Below are 22,763 nucleotides of genomic sequence, written 5' to 3'. Positions count from 1 at the left end.
GAGTCTCCTTTCTCAGCTCTTGGCCCAGGGCTTCCTGTCGGCAGTAGGTCTCTAGAGATCTTCCAGAGAACCAGCACATGTCCAGGAGTGGAGTCCTCGCACTGATAAAATACAGCATGAGGAAATATTTAAAAGAATATTTGTAAGACCTGTAAGTACACACCCTACAGTTATTTTAAGTCTGGAAAAACCACATCTTCTCAGCAAACAGGGCTCCCGGCTGACAAAAGATCTTTTTCCATTTCCTGGTTCGGGAAAACAGACTGCGAAGGGAAACGGGAACCGCCTGGCGTGTCCGAGCGTGAATTCTCTTCTTTTCGGGAAACAACCGGGTGCTTTTCCCAGTGTGCTGCCATGACCCTGCCTCCCCAGGGGAACAACCAGTTGGGGGCACGGGGGCACGGTTGTCACAGATTATAATCCTTCCCGTTGAAGATCAGGAGACACGGGCATCCTGTGTGGAGCCTCTCGTTTTCCGGAACGGGTTGGGGCTGTTAGCGGGAGACGCCTGTGAGGTGCACACTGAGGTGGCCCGAGCTGAGTTGGGTCACAGTGTGCAGCAGCTCTGGACAGGCCACGTCGGGACCTGGGCGTCTGGGCAGGTTCTCCACCCAGTTCTGGCCCTGCCCCCACACTGCAGAGCCCGGGTGGGCAAGTATTTCAGGCGCAAGGAGGAAACGGCTGGAACGCCTGGGGGCTCAGTCGGTTGAGTGTCCGACTCTCGATTTTGGCTCGGGTCACAATCTCACAGTTTGAGGGTTCAAGCCCCGTGTTGGGCTCTGTGCTGATAGCTCAGAGCCTGCTTGGGATTCTCTCTCTCCCTCTAGTCTGTCTCTCACTCTGTCTCCCTCCCTCTCTTTCTCTCTCTCTCTCTCCCCCTCCTTCTCTTCCTCTCTCAAAATAAAGAAGCTTAAAAAAAAAAAAAGGACACAGCAACACCATTGCCTCAGCCACCCTCATACCAGGCAAACACTATCCGTAGAAAAGAAAATACAGCATACTTCCCACTTGCCCTTGTGGAGGTCAAGAGTGGGCAGGAGCAGCCCCTGACCTCGGGCCAGGATGGGAGCTTGGGGTCCATGTGTCTCAGGCAGGAGCCTCTGTCTTAGGCTAAGAGAAGCTTGGACACAGCGTCGGGCCAAAGACAGGATTGTGAGCGAGGATCGCGGACCAAGGATTTGGATGGGGGTGGGGCAGAGTGAGAATTAAGTGTTTGGCCAGGACGAAACAGTGCGATGGCTTTACACATGTGAAGCCCACGTGGGAGCTCGGTTAGGGGAGAGCAGGTGTGATGGGTGCAGGCCTCGTCCCCTTAAATAATTCTGATTGTGCAGACGGAGTCAAGAGCAGGACTGGTAGAAGAAGCTGGAAGAAATGTCCAACGACTGCAGATGTCCAACCCCGGAACAACTACAAGACAGCATCACCTAGATTAATTCTCTGGCAGGGACGGGGACTTGGTGGCCCCTCCCGCTTCTTTCTTTTGTAATAGTCCAAGAGTAATCAGACTTAGTGATACGCAAGTGTCTCTGGGGCTTGGTACATGATATCTTGCACATCCAGCGATCGCATTCAGATCTTTCTGAATATTTTTTAGGCAAAGGGTTAGACGAGTAACTTTAAATTCTATCTTTTGGAAATTGTACTTAATTTAATACGAATTACACTTTGTTCCCCAAAGCTGAATTCTTACTTTAAAATGAATGTAAGGGCACCTGGGTGGCTCAGTCGGTTGAGCGTCTGACTTCGGCTCAGGTCATGATCTCACGGTTCGTGGGTTCGAGCCCCGCGTCGGGCTCTGTGCTGACAGCTCGGAGCCTGGAGCCTGCTTCGGATTCTCTCTCTCTCTCTCTCTCTCTCTCCCTCTGCCCCTTCCCCACTCATGCTCTGTCTCTCTCTATCTCTCAAAAATGAATAGATGTTAAAAAAAAATTTTTTTAAATGAACATAACCCCCATGGGATATGCCAGCATTTGTTTGCAGGTGACTGAATGGTAAGAGCTCAGAAATACCTGATGAATCCAGTCTCATTAAGCTCCATGTGCCATTCTCATGCATCGTGTCCTTGGACGATTTTCTCCTTTCTTGGTGTTCCTTTTCCGTCGTGTTCTGTAGACTTGGGCGAAATGAGAGAGCCCTCATCTGCGCGGTTCAGGTGATTTTCCATGCGGCCCCATGCCATTTTCTACGTCACTCGCCCCATTAGGTGGTCTGACTGCCCGGCTGAGCCACCTGTTCTGGGCTTGACTGCTGCCCCCCATCGGGGGACAAATAGAAAGTCGGAGGGGGTCCGCGAATGGCGCCGAAGCCTGTGCAGCACGGTAACTTTGCAAATCAGCAAAACGATGAAAGATCATCAAGTGTCTTTGGAATCAAGATTCAAAGTCTAATTGAGGGAGCGCTGCGATCTCAATCATCACGCACAGAGGCAGCGTGTTGAACACGATAACGTTGCAGGGGTGTTTTGTGTGCTACGATCTAAGTGGAGAAGATCCCCGCATCTATGAAAGGGTTTTCCAAACTGTAAAGAGAAACTGAAGTAATGATCCAAAAATAACTTTCCATCCTTTTCTTCCCTACCCCACACGTACCTACCTGGGCGGGACCTTCGGCTGTCAGATGAGAGGGAATGTATTTATTTGGCTGAAAAACTTATTTTATACAAGGTGGTCGGGGAAGACCTCTCTGATACGATACCGTTTGAGCGTGTGTGTTATCTCTGCGGGAGAACCTGTCTCTGAGGAGGGAGAACCCCCAGTAGACGGGGAGCAGCTGGAAGCAGGGGAGCAGGGGGAAGGTGGTGAGGGCCAAGCCAGGGAGGTAGCAGGTGAGTGTCACGAAGGCCATTGTAGGTGGAGGAACCATATAATTAAATGTCCACACCAGGACACTTAAGAGTGAAAGGGGGTGCCGTTATGAATTGCATGTGACAGAACCTGTAAGGAGGGATCTAAGTTAACCTGATCCGAAGGCCATTGGTTTTCACTTTGAGTGAGAGAGTTGGCAAACTTTGAGCAGAGAAGGGGCGTGATGCGAGGCAGCTTCTGTTTTAAAAGGTTCGTCGCTCTGGCTGCTGCAAGGAATGTGGTCAGAGCAGGAGTGGTCGGGGGCGGGGGGGGGGGGGGCACAGCAGGGCATCCTGTGCCTTGTAGTAACGCACACAAGAGTTGATGGTGGCTGGGACCAGCACAGGCAATGACAGGGGGTCGGATGCAGGGTTTGCGGGTGGACTGAACAGAGGCACGAAGGAGGAACGTGCTGGAGGACGATTCTAGGTTTTTGCCCCTGGAGGCAACTACGAACGCTTCCATTTTCTGAAATGGGGAAATGCAGGCGGAGGAGGGGGTTTGGGGGACGAGGTGAGGACAGAGGCTGAGTTTGCGACATCTGGGCTTGAGGAACTCGCTGCACTTCGGATGGAGGTGGTGGGCAGGCGTCGAATGTAGGTCTGCAGCCCGGGGGACAGACGAGCCTGAGACACGGCGTTGGGAGGGGTGAAGTGCACGGTGCTATTTGAAGCCAAGAAACCGGATGAGACCCTGATGCACATGCACAGAGAAGAGCCCAAGAGCAGAGCCCTGGGTCCCCAGCACCTATAGTCCGGGAGCCGAGGAGACCCTGACCCGGAAGGCTGAGCAGGTGGCCGTCAGGGGCAGCAGAGCCTAGACGGAACCTTCCTCCTGAAATGAAGGGACAGTCAAGAGCTCAAACGCCGATGATAAGCCTCGCAATCTGAGCTCCTTCTGTGTGAGACGGAGGAGGGCGGCCTAAAAAGATGGAGGAGCGGGGAGAGAGACGAGAGGAAGCCAAGAGAGAGAACCTTCCAGAAAAGAGGACTCGGCCATCTGACAGATCCAGAGAGAGTGGAGGGGAGCGATAGAACGACCGCGGAAGTCGCCAGCAGCAAACTTGTTGCCAGGCTCGTGGATTAGCTTCCTACGGTGACCGTAACAAGTGCCACAGCTGGGTGGCCAAAACAGCCGGAGTTCACTCCCTCACTGTCTGGGGCTCCAGTCCAAGACCGCCGTGGCGTCAGCCAGGTTGGTTCCTTGCACAGGCCGTGAGGGAGAAGCTGTTCCAGGCCCCTCCTTGGCGTGTGGATGGCCACCTTCTCCCTGTGTCTTCACATAGTCCGTGTGTGTCTGTCCTGGGGTCCCAGTCGCCCCCTGTTTATAAGGATACCAGTCACATTAGATGCGGGCCCACCCTGGCCCCTCCAGTATAACCTCCTCCCAACGGCCCTACTTCCAAATGAGGCCACGTTCTCAGGTCCTGGTGGTTAGGATCAGGCCGGCCCGTCTGGGGAGTGGTGGTCCCTCCCACCAGTCAGAGAGGGGACCAGCTGTCTCTGCGGCTCCCCACTCCCCTCCCCGGACACATTCAGGCAACGAGTAGCAAAGTCCCCGGGAGGGATGGGGAGGAGAATTTTCCAGGCCGAGACGCCATCGTCTTGTAATTCCAGTTATCTGACTACTGCCAATGTTCACAGCATGTGTCAGCCCTAAGCACAGTGGCGTGTTTTCGGGACAGGGGGCCTGGATAAGGCACCCGTGGCGTTCAGACACTGTGGGTGGTGACCAGACAGCACGTCTGTACCCAAGTGAGAGGACAGCGCCTGCCCCTCGGTGATCCTGGGACGGTGGAGAAGGTGAAGACAGGAATGAGGTGCCCGTGGGGGGAGCAGAGTCCAGCAGAAACCATGCGTGTTGTTTGCACCTGTAATCCTTCCTGACACTGTGTCATTGGAATTACTCCCCCAGAAGTCCCCCGATGGGCTTTCACCTGCAGCCGATGCTGTCAGCCCTAGCTGTTTCTGCCAGGAGCACAGTGGGAGCCAAAATCATATTCTCTTTACTCGTCCCCAAGTCAAGGCCAACGGTCCCTGCAGTTTTCACACCTTGCAGTGTGCTGAGCCCAGAGCGACACCTTACAGCTCGTCACCTTACAGCTTCCTTATGATTAGCGGCAGGAGAGATCAGGTGTGTCCCAGCTTTGAGCACCCTGACTCGGGAGAGGGGAGGCCATGGCCCCGCAGCTGAAAATGTGAGGGTGAAACCCAGCAACCAAGGAAACAGAGTAAAATTCAGTATCTGTCAGCATGCTCTAAGTGACTGAGTCACAGGACACACAGGACAGGGCGACATGGACAGGGAGAATCCCAATCAGTGCACACCCAGGGCACACTTAGAATATCCCAAAGCTGGTGGGCGCCTGGGTGGCTCAGTCGGCTAAGCGTCCGACTTCGGCTCAGGTCGTGATCTCGCGGTCCGTGAGTTCGAGCCCCACGTCGGGCTCTGTGCCGACAGCTCGGAGCCTGGAGCCTGCTTCGGATTTTGTGTCTCTGTCTCTCTCTCTGACTCTCCCCCATTCATGCTCTGTCTCATTCTGTCTCAAAAATAAATAAACGATAAAAAAAATTAAAAAGAATATCCCAAAGCTGGGAAACAACCACTCTGGGGCCAGAGGACTCCTTATGAGGGAGGAAGAACATGGGGATGGTGTGAGCACAGCAAGTGTGTGTGTGTGTGTGTGTGTGTGTGTGTGTGTGTGCGCGCGCACGTGTGTGCATGATGCAAGTGTGTGTACATGTATGTGTGCGCGTGCATGATGCATGTGTGTGTGCATGATGCGTGTGTGCATATGCATGCCTGATCCATGTGTGTGCGTGTGCATGTATGATGCAAGTGTGTGCACGTGTGTGTGTGCACATGTGTGCATGGAAGTGAGACAGAGCTATCAGGTTATGCTGTCATGTCTCGATAAGAATTTTAAAATCTATTAAATGTGTGCCCTACAACAGTTTGTGCAGTCTCTAAGGCCAAGACATCCAATTTCAGTTTATGGTTAATTACTTAAACTAACATGACTTAAAAAACAAAGTATGTCCTTTTATCTGTTAAAAATAGATATATTTGATCCTGTTTTTGCAAAAAGAACTATGAAAACTATCATACGTGCATTATTAAATCTTACTATGACAATTGATGTGTAACATAATTATGAATTCTATTTTAGAAATGGCACATGTAAATCCTGTTTGTGTTCAGTTTATGTCAGTTTCTAGGTTTGTTCTGAGTCCCCCAAAACACTCAAGCTTTAAAGTGTGGAATTAAAATTAGACAAGGAAGCTGCCTATAAAGTGGCCTTCGGAGGGATGGGCGGGTGGGTGCACAGAGCAAGAGTGTTTGAGCTTTTAATCCAAATGTATTCATAGTTGTTTGGGCTTTTTTTATTTTTTTAATGTTTATTTTTGAGAGAGAGAGAGAGAGAGAGAGACATAGTGTGAGCTGGGAAGGGGCAGAGAGAGGAAACACAGAATCTGCAGCAGGCTCCAGGCTCTGAGCTGTCAGCCCAGAGCCCGACGTGGGGCTTGAACCCACGAAACGTGAGATCATGACGTGAGCTGAAGTCGGACGCTCAACCGACTGAGCCACCCAGGCGCCCCAAATGTATTCATACTTTTTAACTTGTCAAGGCCAAGTGAAGCACAGAACAAGATAGACTGTGGTCAGGCAGTTTAATAAGATTTGAGATTTGAGTCTTGTGAACAAGCAGTGTCTGAAGTCAAATACATGCATCAGCCATGTGATTGTGGAAGGTGAGAGCATCAGGGCAACGGCTGACATGTCAGTCTTCAGATCACTGTCTCCCATCACTACATCCAGAATCTCATTGGTACTAATCAGGTGTGTGTTGATTGACCATATCAATAGATGGATGGTTGGATAGATTGGATGGATGGAGGGATGGAGGGATGGAGGGATGATGGAGGGATGGATGGATGATGGATAGATGTATGGATGGGCGGATGGACGGATGGATGGATGGGTGGGTGAATGGATGGATGATGGATGGGTGGAGGGATGGATGGGTGGATGGATGGATGGATGGATGGATGGGTGGAGGGATGGATGAGTGGATGGATGGATGGATGGGTGGATGGGTGGGTGGAGGGATGGGTGGAGGGATGGATGGGTGGATGGATGAATGGATGGATGGATGGATGGGTAAATGAGTACATGAGTCCACCAAGGTAGCTACAATGATGGCAGCTCCATTGACAGAATGTCACTTAGCATGTGACATAGTCTAGTCTATGTCTAGTGACAATGTCACTAAGCAGTGTGACTTAGTGTCAATGTCACTTAGCATGTGATCTCCTACCATCATCCTGCCCTTTCATTTGGCCACATATGCCCCATCGTGGTCAGTGCTTTTCAAAGCAAAGCTAAGGAGCTGAGTCATGTTCCTATTAAATGAGCCCAAAGGAAAGGCTCAGGAGACCTGAGATATTTTGTGCAGACAATGATGTGACTGTTTTAAAATGCTTGAAGAGTAATCCTGTGGAAACACTGGGGCAACAGCCAGCAGGGGTGTTGACTCCTAAGCATGAACCAAGCAGCAGCCCCAATTCAGAGTCAGCCCTCACCACCATGCATGTGCCTTTCAAAAAAAGGTTTCATTTAACAGTATCCTTGAGGACACAGTAAAAAGTAATTGTATTAAGAAGACTTGGCAATTGGGGCGCCTGGGTGGCTCAGTCAGTTAAGTGTCCCACTTCGGCTCAGGGTCATGATCCTGCGGTTTGTGGGTTCGAGACCCGCATCGGGCTCTGTGCTGACAGCTCGGAGCCTGGAGCCTTCTTTGGATTCTGTGTCTCCCTCTCTGTGCCTCTCCCCCGCTCACACCCTCTCAATGTCAAAAATAAATGAATAAACATTAAAAAAAAAAAAGACTTCACCCTTGACTACACAGCTTTTTAATATTCTGCCTGATGAAATCAGAAGTGCACTGAATGCTTTTGGCCGCACGCCGAGTGTGCTGGCTATCTGGACGCACACCTGTGGAGCCGTCTGCTTTCAGCCGAACCAGCCACTTTTCATGGAACATCATTCTTAATTGAGCAAACAACTGCCAGATTCTCAAAAAAGTGAACCAAATGAGCCTGAAGGAAAACCTCTGACATGGCAGAAATTAAATTTTTGGAACTCTTGTGATCACCCCCGTGAGCCTGAGAGCTTCCCATTACTCAGGCTTTTGGTTTTGAGATCGGCGGAATTGCTAATGAATGACGAAATGTGGCGAACGGGAGGACAGGTTTTCTTCCCAAACTTCAACCGAAACAGCGTGTTGCAGCAGAACGAATACGGAAGCAGATAGGAGCGGCCAGCTAACGCCCAAGCCAGGCATTAAAAAGGCTTCAAAGATGCAGAACAGTAACACTCTTCTATTTTTGTTTGTTTGTTTTCGGATATGTACTAAAGATGTTATTTACGTGAACATATAAGGGGTTTGTCAGCGTTGTTATTAAGTGAATTTAAAATGCACGTTTTAGAAATTTCTCCGTTTTAGTATCTAACACAGTAAATACTTGTAGCTAGAACTCACATAAACAAGAGCTCTTTGAGATGCTCAAAAATTCTAAGAGTATAAAGGACTCCAAAGGGCAAATGTTTGAGAACCACTGTTGTAGACTCATCTTCAGCACGGCTGTCTCCTCTAACCCTTAATTTCTTTGCCTCAGTAGACCCCCAGGCACGTAGAAATAGTAACCACACACACCCCTCGCAAAATTCCTCAAGATTCAATTGCCAAGTCTGCGGGGCGCCTGAGTGGCTCAGTCGGTTGAGCGGCCGACTTCGGCTCAGGTCATGATTTTGCGGTCTGTGGGTTCAATCCCCCCATCGGTCTCTGTGCTGACGGCTCAGAGCCTGGAGCCTGCTTTGGATTCTGTGTCTGCCTCTCTCTCTCTCTCTCTCTCTCTCTCTCTCTCTCTGCCCCTCCCCACTCATGCCCTGTCTCTCTCTGTCTCTCAAAAATGAATAAACGTTAAAAAAATTTTTTAATAAATTGCAAACTCTGCTTTTTGAAAGGTAAAAATTACACGGTGACACAAAAAACTATTTGGAGCCCATGCAAAATGGAGCCTTAGCCTTACGGAAACTTAAGAGCGTGTCCATGTATCTCATGCACCGTTAGTAAATTTGTCATCCGAACAGCTCCATCCTTCTGTTTAGTTTCAAAACCCTGTGTTTATTCTAAATTTTAAACAGGAAGAAATGATTTGTGCTTCTGTCTTCATTCCTAACTTAAGCACAGAGTGTCTCAATCATTTTAAAAATCTGTTTTCAAGAGAGGGGTGTCTGTCTCCAAGTAACAATTACCTGGAGGAAGCAAACCTCTAGGAACGTCTCCCGGGTCTCTCTGCTCCTCGGAGGCAGCGTGTCCGGCCGCAACGGGCAGGGAGCTTCCACGCTGACAACCATCACTCATTTATTTTTTTTTTTAATTTGTTTAAACCTTTGTTTGTTTTTGAGAGACAGAGAGAGGCAGAACGTGAGCAGGGAGGGACAGAGAGAGAGGGCGAGACACAGAATCCGAAGCAGGCTCTGGGCTCCAAGCTGTTTGTTAACGCAGAGCCCGACGCCGGGCTCGAACTCACGAACTGCCAGACCATGACCTGATCTGAAGTCGGACGCTCAACCGACCGAGCCACCCCGGCTCCCCAACCGTCACTCATTTAAATGAGCGTAAGCAGAGCCAGCTAGTGGGAAATATTACAGAGGGGAGTTCTGTATTACATTCTGAATTACGGAGTTCATTTCTACTTAATCTCCCTCTTTTGCTTCCTCAGGAACTTAACAGGCATGTTTCCTGACTACCCTCATGTAGAAGAAGGAGGGTCAGCTATTATTTTCTCCAACAAGACCCCACAACAGGTACGAACACGCTTGAGAAATGAAACATAAATATACTGCAACCGCGTTTCTTCTGAAGCGTAAGCTGGATGGGTTCGTAGTGTTACTAGGTTTGGGTTATTTCCCTACACGTGTTCACAGGGAACTACTTTTGGGGTTTCACCAATGACGTACTTTTAAATTTATTTCAAAATGAATTCCTTCTTTCTCCCATCTTGCCTCTCAAAGAGACGTGACAACGCGTGGGGCTCACTTTCTTGGTAAATTCTGAGCAGTTTGACTTCAAGGGCCCCTTTATGCTCTGGCCCCTGCTTGCCTCTCAGGGTCGTCTCCTGCCCCCATCTTCCTGCCACGGACTCCAGCGGCCACTCGCCCACCCTCCTCATGCCTCGTGTCACGGCATCTGTGGTGCCTTTGTGTGCGTCGTGCCCTCCTCTCATCCCAGGGTGGCCTTCTGCCCCTCTTCCCCCACTTAGTTTCTGCTCACCGTCTGGACTCAGCTCTTTGCATACTGACACTCTTCCAGAGAAACATCTCTATAGATGCTCCAGTGTCGTCTGATGCAATTGACTGCTAAAGCTATATTTATTAATTTATTTATTTTTAAAGTTTTTTTCATGCATGGGCAGGGGAGGGGCAGAGAGAGAGAATCCCAGGCAGGCTCCACGCCGTCAGCGCAGAGCACGACGTGGGGCTCAAACTCACGAACTGCAAGATCATGACCTGAGCCAAAAACCAAGGGTCAGATGCTTAACCAGCTGAGCCACCCAGGCACCCTTAGAGCTATTTTTAGAGATGTGTCAATAAACTATAAATAGAAAAAACATTCTTTTTTTTTTTTGTTTTTATATTCATTTATTTTTGAGAGACAGAGGGAGACAGAGCACAAGTGGGGGAGGGGTAAAGAGAGAGAGGGAGAGACAGAATCCGAAGCAGGCTCCAGGCTCCGAACTGTCAGCACAGAGCCTGACACGGGGCTCGAACCCACGGACTGCGAGGTCATGACCTGAGCCGAAGTTAGACGCTTAACTGACTGAGCCACCCAGGCCTCCCAATAGGAAAACCATTCTTAACCTCAGCGTATTTATCATGGAAACCAAGAGAAGATTTGCATCATACCCTACAGTAGAGGACTACGAGCATTGCCATTAAAAGTGAAACTCGGGGCACCTGGGTGGCGCAGTCGGTTAAGCGTCCGACTTCAGCCAGGTCACGATCTCGCGGTCCGTGAGTTCGAGCCCCGCGTCAGGCTCTGGGCTGATGGCTCAGAGCCTGGAGCCTGTTTCCGATTCTGTGTCTCCCTCTCTCTCTGCCCCTCCCCCGTTCATGCTCTGTCTCTCTCTGTCCCAAAAATAAATAAATGTTGAAAAAAAAAAATTTTTTTTAAAAATAAAAAAGTGAAACTCATACTGATACACTCAAGCTGGTATACTTGACTACATAAAGCTCAAATGGCAAACAAATATATAGCATAATTCAAATTAAAATCATATGATGAACTGGAGAAAATATTTGCGACATAGGTGACAGTAGCTATCTTTCATACATACAGAGTTCTTAGAAAATACTAAGAAAAATCTAAACAGCCCAGTAGAAAAGCAGGGGGAAAAATGTTACCTTAATTTAAAAAATTTTAAAACTCACTAGCATCGAGACTTAAATGTAAAATAATGTCACTATATCTCTTTTCACCTATACAGTTGGTAAAAATTTTAAGTCACGGTCATCACTGGAGTTGGTGAGCATGTAGAGAAAAGCCACTCTCATCTGCTGTGGCTGGATACATAAATGTGTAAATTAGCATGACATTCTTGAGGGATGTGGGCCAAGTAAATATGAAATGTTTAATGAGTATACTCTTTGACCCATAAACGCTATTCAAGGAATTTATTCCAAGCACAAGATAAGACAAGTTGCCGTAGATCGGAGCCAACAAACTTTTTCCATAAAGGGCCAAATGGTCAATATTTGAGTCTATGGAACAACATTCTCTGCCACAGCTGCTCATCTCTGCCATCCTAGCATGAAAGTGAACATGGACAGTAGGTAACGAATGGGCATGGCTGTGTTCCAATAAAACTTTATTTACAAACTGGGCAGCAGGCCGGATTTGGCCCCTGCGGTGTGATTTGCTGCCCCCTGCCATACACATGGTTGAACCAGCTGTCCGTGTCTGCCCCATTTGTAGCACTGACGAAGAAAACAGACTAATGCTCCTTAGGAGGGACCCAGTTAAGGAACACGAAGCACTACACAGAGGTAAAAGCCATGCTACAGGTCAGGGTTTCTCACCCTCAGCACTACTGACCTCCCACCCCCCTGTGCTCCCCTGAGTGAGCCCTCGGGGTCAAAGGGAAGCACTCTCCCCCCCCCACCCCCCATCAGAGGCTGACCTCAGCTCCCCAGCCTTCGCTCCGCCCTCTGGCAGACTCCTGTCCTCCTCGGAACTCAGCGACCACATAACCTCCCCAGCCCATCAAACCCTGCCTTGAGTGGCTATCATTTCGACTTGGTGCCATTTCTCGTTTTTACACGGTTGGGTCTTGTCTCTGCAGCTACATTATCAGGCACACGCTGTGTCCTGAAAGCCCACGGCCAGGCCCCAAATGCATTTCGTGTTAGTTTAGAAAGGGAGTGATCTCAGGAGGAAGAAAGTTGGTGCCGTGTCTAAATCGTGTACCAGAGACGTTCACAAGTAGGGCTGATGTCTACTAAAAACAAAAGAAACTGAGGATCTCCAGTTAATACGTTAAAGCAAAGGAGGCCAGCCGCAAGGCAGCAGGACTTTCTTTTAATGTTTATTTATTTTTGAGAGAGAGCACGAGCATGAGCCCCGGAGGGGCAGAGAGCCCGAGAGAGAGAGAATCCCAAGCAGGCTCCACGCTGTCAGCACAGAGCCCGACTCAGGGCTCGATCTCATGAACCACGAGATCGTGACCTGAGCTGAAACCAAGAGTCAGATGCTTAATGGACTGAGCCACCCAGGTGCCCTGAGGCAGCGTGACTTTTAAACATAGGTGAGTGAAGACTGGGGACAGCATAGTGTTGATGAACCAGAGTCCCAGCACTCGCTACGTCCGCAGCCTCCCCTCGCGCCTCAGTTTTCTCCTCTGCAAATGGACATCCCAGCGGTACCTCCTTCCCGGGGCTGATGTGATGGTTAGATGAGGTGACGTGCGTCGTGTACCTCAGGCAGCGCACGTGGAAATCTTGCAGGAGGTCGTAACAGTTGTCACTAACAGAAGGAGGAAGATGAAGAGACAGGCCAAGCACAAACATGGTAACATGTACCTAAAGAGTCAACTTTACGTTTGTAAAAAACAAACAGTGCAAACACTTGCTACGAAGTGAGCATAATCCCATTGCTACCAACTCCCCAGAAAGGCTGAGGACAAATAGAACCACAGACCAGTCTTCGTTACAAGTTTTAATGCAAAAATTCAAACCGAAATATCAGCACGCCAGAACCACTGACAGCCCAGAGCCTGGAACCCGCTTCAGATTCTGTGTGTCTTTCTCTCTCTTCCCCTCCCCTGTTCGTGCTGTTTCTCTCTCTCAAAAATAAATAAATGTTAAAATAAATAAATATTAAAAAACAAATTCAACAGCCATTTGTGATATTATGAAACAAACCAAAAAAATCAGAATATAGGGATACTTCTTTAACGTGACAAAGTATTTCTTGGTTCAAGATCTAATACTGCGCTTAATGAAATTCACAAGCGACAATTCCACCAATGTCATGAAAAATACAAGGGTGGCCATTGTCACCACTGTCCCCTAGGATCTATCAAGCACAGTGGGACACGAGAAAGAACGTAGAGACAGAGAAATTAGAACGGAAGAGGCAAAGCGGACACTTTTTGCAGGTTTGCTCTACACGTAGAAAAGCAATGAGAATAAACTGAACAGCCCCTTCACACAGTACGAGAAGGAAGACGGGGAGTTACAGAGAGCAAAAGCGTTCGTGTGTGCAAACAGCGGCTGGAAAGAAAGTAGAACAAAACGGTCCGTTTTCAACAGCAACAGCAACAAAACAATAAAGCATCCAGGAACAAACTTAATAATAAATGTGTGTTCTATGTGAAGAAAAGTTCAAAACACTGTGAGGGATGCAGAGGACAAGAGATAAAAGCACCCTGTGTTCTTAGGCAGGGATACGCAGCACGGTAAATACGTCAGCTCTCCCAAACTTCATCTGTACGTGTACTACGATCCAAACAAAAATACCAGTGGCATTATGGTGGAGGTGGGGTGGGCAGGCCTCACAGAATGTGACCAACCTGATTTTCCTGTTTTTTAATTTATATTTATTTTATTTATTTTTGAGAGAAACACAGAGAGAGAGAACAGGCAGGGGAGGGGAAGAAAGAGAGGGAGACACAGAATCCAAAGCAGCCTCCAGGCTCTGAGCTGTCAGCACAGAGCCGGACGTGGGGCTTGAACCCACAAACTGTGAGATCATGACCTAAGCCAAAGTCAGACATTCAACCAACTGAGCCACCCAGATGCCCTGTGACCAACCTGATTTTAAACTTTAGATAGAAAGTCAGTACCCAAGAATAACCAATAAAATTCCAAAAGCACAATGTAATGAGAAGAAACTAGCCCTACCCAGTATTGAACCGTGTCATTGAGAGCCCATTGTGGGGGCCTCGGTGGCTCAGTCAGTTAAGCGTCTAACTTCAGCTCAGGTCATGATCTCGCGGTTCGTGAGTTCGAGCCCCGTGTCGGGCTCTGTGCTGACAGCTCTGAGCCTGGAGCCTGCTTCAGATTCTGTGTCTCCCTCTCTCTCTACCCCTCCCCCACTTGTGCTCTGTCTCTCTCTGTCTCTCAAAAATAAGTAAATGTAAAAAAAAAAATTTTTTTTAATTTCTTTTCCTAGGGGCGCCTGGGTGGCTCAGTCGGTTGAAAAGAATTTTTTTTAAAGAGCCCATTGAAAGAGGCAAATAACTAAAAAGACGCATCAATGGAAAAGAATAGGAAATCAAGAAATATACCCAAATTTATGCAAATTTCGTCCATAATAAAGATGGCATCTCACCTTTCTTGGGTAAGGGGGAGAAAAAAACACTTAATAAATAGTATTAGAATAAGCAAGTCATCATCTGAAAAAAAGAAGAAAATTAAATCCCTGTTTCTTTATAGCTTCTACCAGAATGCTTCCAGATGGATCAAAGATGTAAACGTCAAACAAAACAAAAACACAAAAGAACTAGAAGAAGCCAAGGAAGAAATGTCATAACCTCAGAGTGAGAAAGACATTTCTACCTCTGCTGCACAACCCAGGAGTCATAGAAGAAAAAAATGAAATTTTCAATGACACACACACAGTTTCTAACCCACGTGGCAAAACCAACCCCAAGTGAAGTCCAATGACCAATGACACAGTAGGATAATTACTTGTTATGAGCATCACACACAGGAGGTCATTGTTTTCATATATAAAGAGCTCCTGCAGGTCTGTAAAAAAAAGATCAATAACCTGATATTTTAAAAAGCCAAAGGACATGAACAGGCAGTTCTCAGAAAAGAAAATGTAAATGGGTTTGAAACATAATAAAAGCTGTTCAGAATATGAAAAGATTATCAACCCCATGCCTATAACAGAAACGCAAATTAGAACTAAACTAACAGACAATATTGCTCAATTGAACCTCATCAAAATTCAAAAATTTTACACCTCAAAAGATGCCATCAAAAAAATGTAAAGACAAAAACAGACTGGGGGAAGATATGTCTTCAGGCATATACCTGGAAAGGGATTTATATCCAGGATTAACAAAGAACTCTAACGTCTCAATAAGAAGCCTATTCAGTCAAAGAACGGGCAAAAGACTTGAAGACCATGCACAATGGATCGTATATGAATAGCTAATTAGCACAGGAAAAGATGCTTGACACCATTAGTCACTAGGGAGATAAAATTTAAAACGCTATGAACCCACAATTGTATGGTCAACATACAGTTGCTTCAACAAAGCAGGAAAGCATATCCAATGGAAAAAAGATGGTCTCTTCAACAAGTGGTGCTGAGAAAACTGGACAGCAACGTGCAGAATAAAATTGGGCCACTTCCTTATGCCATACACAAAAATAAATTCAAAATGGATGAAAGACCTAAATGTGAGACAGGAAAAAATCCTAGAAGAGAGCACAGGCAGCAACCTCTTTGACCTCGGCCATAGCAACTTCTTACTAGACACGTCGCCTAAGGTAAGGGAAACAAAAGCAAACATGAACCATTGGGACTTCATCCAGATAAAAAGCTTTTGAAAAGTGAAGGAAACAATCAACAAAACGAAAAGGCAGCCTACGGAATGAGAGAAAATATTTGCAACTGACATGTCTGATAAAGAGTTGGTGTCCAAAATCTATAAAGAACTTATCAAACTCAACACCCAAAAAACAAACAACCCAGCGAAGAAATGAGCAGAAGACACGAATAGACACTTTTCCAAAGAAGACATCCAGATGGCCGACAGACACATGAAAAGATCCTCGGCATCACTCATCATCAGGGAAACACAAATCAAAACCATGATGAGATACCACCTCACACCTGTCCAAATGCCTAGAATTAACAACGTAAGAAACAACAAGTGTTGGCAAGGATACAGAGAAAGGGGGGCCCTCTTGCACTGTTGGTGGAAATGCAAACTGGTACAGCCACTCTGGATAGCAGTGTGGAGGTTTCTCAAAAAAACTAAAAATAGAACTACCTTATGATCCAGCAACTGCACTATTAGATATTTACCCAAAAGTTACAAAAATACAGATTTGAAGGGATACATGCACCCCAATGTTTTAGAGCAGCACTATCAACAATAGGCAAACTATGGAGACCGCCCAAATGTCCATCAACTGATGAATGGATAAAGAAGATGTGGCATATAGATATATACAATGGAATATTACTCAGCCAACAAAAAGAATGAAATCTTGCCATTTGCAATGACATGGATGGAGCTAGAAAGTATTATGCTAAGTGAAATAAGTCAGTCAGAAGTCAGATAAAGACAAGTACCGTATGATTTCACTCGTGTGGAATTTAAGAAGTAAAACAGACGAGGGGCGCCTGGGAGGTTCAGTCAGTTAAGCGTCCGACTTCGGCTCAGGTCACGATCTCACGGTTCGTGAGTTCAAGCCTTGCATCGGGCTCTGTGCTGACAGCTCGGAGCCTGCAGCCTGCTTCGGATTCTGTGTCTCCCCTCTCTCTCTGCCCCTCTCCTGCTCACACTCTGTGTGTGTCTCTCTCTCAAAAATAAATAAACATTAAAAAAAAGAGAGAAAGAAAACAGATGAACATATGGAAGGGGGGGGAAGAAAAGAGAGGGAAACAAACCACAGAAGACTCGATGATAGAGAACAAACTGAGGATTGATGGACGGAAGTGGGTGGGGGATGGGCTAAATAGTGACGGGCATTAAGGAAGGCACTTGTAATGACGAGCACTGGGTGTTGTATGTAAGTGATGAGTCACTGAATTCTACTCCTGAAACCAATATTGTACTGTGTGTTAACTAAACTTTAAATAAATAAATAATAAATAAATGAATGAATGAATAAATCCTGCAATGAGACCATTTCATACCCACTAGGATGGTGACAATCAAGAGGACAGACAATAACAAATGTTGAGGGTGCAGAGAAAAGGGAACCCTCCTGTGGTGCTGGTAGGAACACAAAATGGTGGGGCCACTTGGAGAAAAGTTTGTCAGTTTCTTTAAAGTTAGATATAGGAGTGCTTGGGTGGCTCAGTCGGTTAAGTGTCCAACTCTTGATCTCAGCTCAGATCTTGATCTCAGGATCCTGAGTTCAAGCCCCTCATTGGGCTCCACATTGGGTATGAGGCCTACTTCCCTAGTTTTTTTTTAAAGTTTTTTTTTTTTTATTTATTATTTTTGAGAGAGAGACAGACAGAGCCTGAGCTGGGGAGGAGCAGAGAGAGGGAGACACAGAATCTGAAGGAGGCTCCAGGCTCTGAGCTGTCAGCACAGAGCCCGACACGGGGCTCGAACTCATGAACTGTGAGATCATGACCTGAGCCAAAGTCATACACTTAACTGACTGAGCCGCCCAGGCACCCCTGAAGCCTACTTTAAAAAAAAAGTTAAATATAAAGATTCCAAATGACCCAGCAGCCCACTCTCGGGCTTCTATCCAAGAGAAATGAAAATATGTCCACACAAAAAAGTTTATGTATGAACATTCATGAGACTATTATTCATAATAGCCAAAACTTTGGAACAACTTAAATATCCATCACGCGGTAACTGGATAGGGCAGATGTGGTGTGTGCATGCAAAGGAATATTATTTGGCGATAAAAAAGGAAAAATCAATTGAGATACACCGCAACATGGGTAGACCTCGAAAACATGATGCAAACGCAAAGGAACCAGACATAAGAGACCACACATTATATGATTCCATTTACAGGAAACATCCAGATAAAGTGACTGTATGGAGGCAGGGAGGAGATTAGCATTTGCCTGTCAAGGGGTGAAGGAAAAACAAAGGACTGACCACAGACATGAGGGGCTCACACTGGGGTGATGGAAATGTTCTAAATCGGATTCATGGTGATGGTTGCACAACTTGGTGTATCCACTAAAAACAATTGAATTGTACCCTTGGAATGTGTGAATACATGCTATGTAAAACATGCCTCAAAAAAATTACATTATGATACATCATTGTGAAAGAAACCAGGTGGCGGGACCAGATTTGGCCCTCAGGCCCCACAGTTTCCTGAAAACATGGCGGCTGTCTTAGCAAAGCAATAAAGGGTCCTTCTGACTTTGGGAGGTTTTGCTAAAGTTGAAGAGCGTGAGCAAGATAAATTCAGCACTGCTATTGAGAAACAACTCCAGTGACATACCATTTTCTCAGCCGTTCGGGTAGCAAACATAAATACATGGGGTCACACCTTGTCAGAGCATATAAGGAAAGAAGCACCCCCTTGCACTGCTGGCAGAGTAGAAGTTGGCAGCCCGATGGGGGCAGTGGGACTGCATTACAAATGGACATACCCTTGACCCAGCATAGTAGGAACTCATCCTGCAGATAGGCCCACACACCTGCCAGATGATATTTGCATGCACTTACTCGTGCAGCGTTGCTAGTGAAAGCAAACAATGGGGAACAACCTAACTCCATCGGTGGGAGAACAGCCAGATAATCGACACTACACCTATAAAAAAAAGAACAAGGAAGCCCTTTACGCACTGCGAAGGAAAGACGGCCAGGACATTATCAGGAGAGAAGCTCACAAGGACACTGGGTACGATACACTGACGTTTGTATAGAATGACCAGTCTATGTTTACATTATGTGTTTGTGTGTATACCTGTGTACACATTTGTGTACTTTGGAAGATTTTGCTAGGGTTGAAACTCAAGAGGAGGGGCACCTGGGTGGCTGAGTTGGTTGAGCGCCCAACTCTCGATTCTGGCTCAGGTCATGATCCCAGGGTCGGGGGATCAAGCCTCACGTCGGGCTCTGGGCTGAGCAGGGGGCCTGCTTAAGATTCTCTCTCTCCTTCTCTCTCTCTCTCTTCTTTCTCTCGCTCTACCCTCTCCCCCCACTCTCAAGCACATACACTGTCTCTCTCACTAAAAAAAAAAAAAATCTTAAAAAAAAGAAAAAACCAAGAACAAAATAAATCCAACATTGGCTTAAAAAAAAGACAAACTCCAATCACACACCATTTCACACCATTGGCAAACATAACACAGCCGTGTGTGTGTGTGTGTGTGCACATATATTTGCATACAGCTATATAAAATGTCTCCAGAAGTATCTCCAAGGAATTGAGGCTGGCTTTAGAAAGCTGACTGGCTCACAGCATGGGAATGGAACATTTCACTACATGCTCTTCTGTCGTTCTTGAATTGTGGGCCATGTGAATGTATTTATTCATCAAATTAATAAACTAAGGATATGGAGGAAATAAATAATACAATGGAAAAGGCTTTCAAAGATACACTGAATTGTATGTTCCACAAATAAGGATGTCACCATTTTGTATAGCCGCTCACATTTTATACATCGGGCTATTGTTTGAAAATTGTCTTTACGTTTCTGAAAGCTTCCAGACTTCCAAGGACCAAAAAAATATTCATGCTCCATAAGTGCTCCAAACGTAAAAGTCCTGAGCAGCCATGATTTGGGTCTCTGAGTTGAGGCGAGCCTGATCCCCAAGGAAAACATTGCTACTTGGACAAGAGACTTTTAATTCCATCCAAAGACACCCTTTTTATTACCATATAATGTGTGCAACACATACGTCACCTCTCACCCTCCCCAGCACCCTTTCTGTGAGCCTCATCCCACCGAGAGCTTCACTAGAGCCTAGGGGACGGGCAGACCTCTGGATAGAGGGAAGTAGGGCACATGACTAATGATTATGGTGGTGGTGTTGTTTTTAAGTCCAGATGGGACCAGAATATCCTGCTTGGTTCACAATAAAGCTGTATCGTTTATATTTTTAAAGGTTTGAAGTAAGCTCCTAAAAGCCACATAGGTATAAATAACAAAAATATAATACTAGAAAATAAACGTCAGCAGTGTCGTAAATCACTAACAAGGCGTAACAAGCAGCCCTGGTCCCGGGAGGATGATTTAGTACAACATAGTAGAGGTGAAATGCTACTAGCCTTTTGGTTTAATTGCATACCCTGCCGTCCAGAAGAAACCACTGTCCTCAATTTGGCATTGGGCATTCCCTCATATGTCTTTTTTGCTTGGACGACATATGTATGGATCCTGAAACTGGAGAGTATTTTTTTTTTTTTTTTATTGAACTATATGCGTTTTGTATGATAGGATAAATCGACCTACGCTGGGCACACCTTGCCTCGTTCCTTTCTATGTTGTGAAATTCATCCCGGTTAGTGCCTCTTTGGATCCCAGCTCTGCACCTCCCAGCTGTGTGTCCTTGGCCACATGCATGAACTCTTTGTGCCCTGTTCTCTTACCGACAAAACAGGTTGGTGACAGCTCCCATCCCTGGGCTGCATTTAGCAGTAAATGAGTTCGTCTTTGTGCCGCTCTTAGGACCATGTCTGGTTTATCATACATGCAATGGACGCGAGTACCGACTTCACTTCAGAAAATGAAACTCGGAAACTAGGTCCTAGGGATGTCATGCCACTTGTCTCGGTCACATGACCAGTGATGGGCGGAGCCCCAGGGTCTAACAGGAAATGGGTCCTATCACCGGCACCCTCACATCTCCCAGAATTCATGGCTCTCGGCCACAGCAAATGGGAGCTCAGCAAACATCTGTCGTACAGAAGGGATTGTGTGATTTTTCACAAACCTTTACTAATTCTCCGATGAAGCTAATCTGATGTGAACCAGGTACTTCTTAAAAGATATTGAAAATTTGGGAAGAATAAATGGGGTTTGTCACTGTAGGAAATAGAAATGAAGTCACAGATGAAAGAAACCAATCATGAGGGGCGCCTGGGTGGCTCAGCCGGTTAAGTGTCCAACGTCAGTTCAGGTCATGATCTCGTGTTTCGTGAGCTCGAGTCCCCAGTCGGGCTGTATGCTGACAGCTCAGAGCCTGGAGCCTGTCTCACGGTGCGTGGGATCAAGCCCTTCATCGGGCTCTGTGCTGATAGTGTAGAGCCTGCTTGGGATTCTCTCTCTCCCTGTCTCTCTGCCCCTCCCCTGCTTGCGTGCGCTCTCTCTCTCTCTCTCTCTCAAAATATTTTTTTTCAAAATTTTTCATAAAAAATTAAAGAAAAAAAAGAAAAGAAAAGTTATTGGAAGGGCGCCTGTCCCACGGAGTCCAGGCAGGAAACCAAGGTAGCCTCAGCTCCACTGGGGAAAGTGTGAGCAGGTCTGGCACTAGGAAGCCATGAGCTCCCCTGCGTTGGGACTGGGTTCAGAAATGTCCAGCCTCCCTTTCAACCGCCCCCAAGATCCGACGGCTGCCCGATAAATCCAGCCAGAGGCAGCCAGCAGCCAGCGATGTCCCCACGAGGGTCTGCCTTGGGCCCCAGAGCAAGGCAGGGAGGGAGGGGGCACTGATCAGCACACATACTTCCTCCAGACGGGAAAACCAGTCCTCATCCCGATGGGGCTCCATTAAAGCACGATGCTCATTTTGTGTTCCTTACCAGGTTACTGAAGATATTCTTGCAAGCCAAGAAGAGGAGGAGAAAAACAAAAAGAATAAAAAGAAGGCAAAGAAACCCAAGAAACCTAAAGAAGATAAGGAAAAGAAAAGCACAAGGGAAAAAAGCAAGGTAAGGAATTTGGAATTTTAGAAATTTTCTTTTAAGTGCCTTTTTTTGCTTTGAATCCGCAGCTTGGTCCCCTCCGGAGATGGCAGACATTCGTTTCCTAGGCAACCGTTCTTTCCTACCAACTGTTTTTCAGTATTTTTTTTATGCTGCTCCATCACCCGTCACCATCCTCTCTGTGACTTGTAGTAAATAAATATTAGGATAAAGAGTGGTTTCAGGGACTCGGACCCTGTACGTGTTCATTCATGTATGGGATACCTTTGAAATTTTTATTCTTCAAAATCAGTGATCCCTCCGGTCTTTCCTCAAAGGTAGACATCAGGAAAAATGCTGGCGAACCAGATGACCACTGCAAAGTCAAAATAATCTTAACTGCTTTAACCGAAGTGTGTTCGTTCAAATTTATCCCTTCACGTTGACATGGTGGCTACATTTTAGTGGGAGTTTTTCCTTCTTACTATCCAAAGGAAACCAGAGTTCAAACAGTGTCACTTTGGGCCAGGCCTCCCCTCGTGCAAGGGGGAAGGTGGTGGCCGTGGCTGGATTCACCAGGTGCTGCTGTCTTGGGGGGTTAACTGGCGGGGTCTTCACCTTCAAGCACGTGGAGAGGTGGGCGCCCAGGGCAGTGTTCTCCCAGCAGAAACTCCTTCTATGGGGGGTGGAGCTCAGGCTGGAAGCTGGCATCATCCTGAAGCGTGATTATGTTTAAAGAAGCATTTCTGCATAGACAGTTCCTTCTTCACAGCTGACCAAAACCCTGATCTCAGTCGACTCAGGAGAACGGATCCTTAAGGGTGATGGTC

At 46.8% G+C, this 22,763-nt stretch overlaps 1 protein-coding gene across 1 annotated transcript in view; it reads left to right on the top strand.

The window, feature by feature from the left end:
* Positions 1-22,763, top strand: part of DRC11 (dynein regulatory complex subunit 11) — a 155,833-nt gene that overhangs the window by 56,577 nt on the left and 76,493 nt on the right. The window contains exons 7-8 of the mRNA XM_025935010.2: positions 9,635-9,719; positions 21,835-21,960. Of these exons, the coding sequence (XP_025790795.2) occupies positions 9,635-9,719; positions 21,835-21,960 (211 nt within the window). The remainder of the gene's footprint in view (positions 1-9,634; positions 9,720-21,834; positions 21,961-22,763) is intronic.

Source organism: Puma concolor, chromosome C1 (assembly GCF_028749965.1).
Source record: "Puma concolor isolate L17-30 chromosome C1, mPumCon1.1.hap2, whole genome shotgun sequence".
Classification (NCBI taxonomy): Eukaryota; Metazoa; Chordata; class Mammalia; order Carnivora; family Felidae; genus Puma; species Puma concolor.
This window is presented reverse-complemented; position numbering and strand designations above follow the sequence as displayed.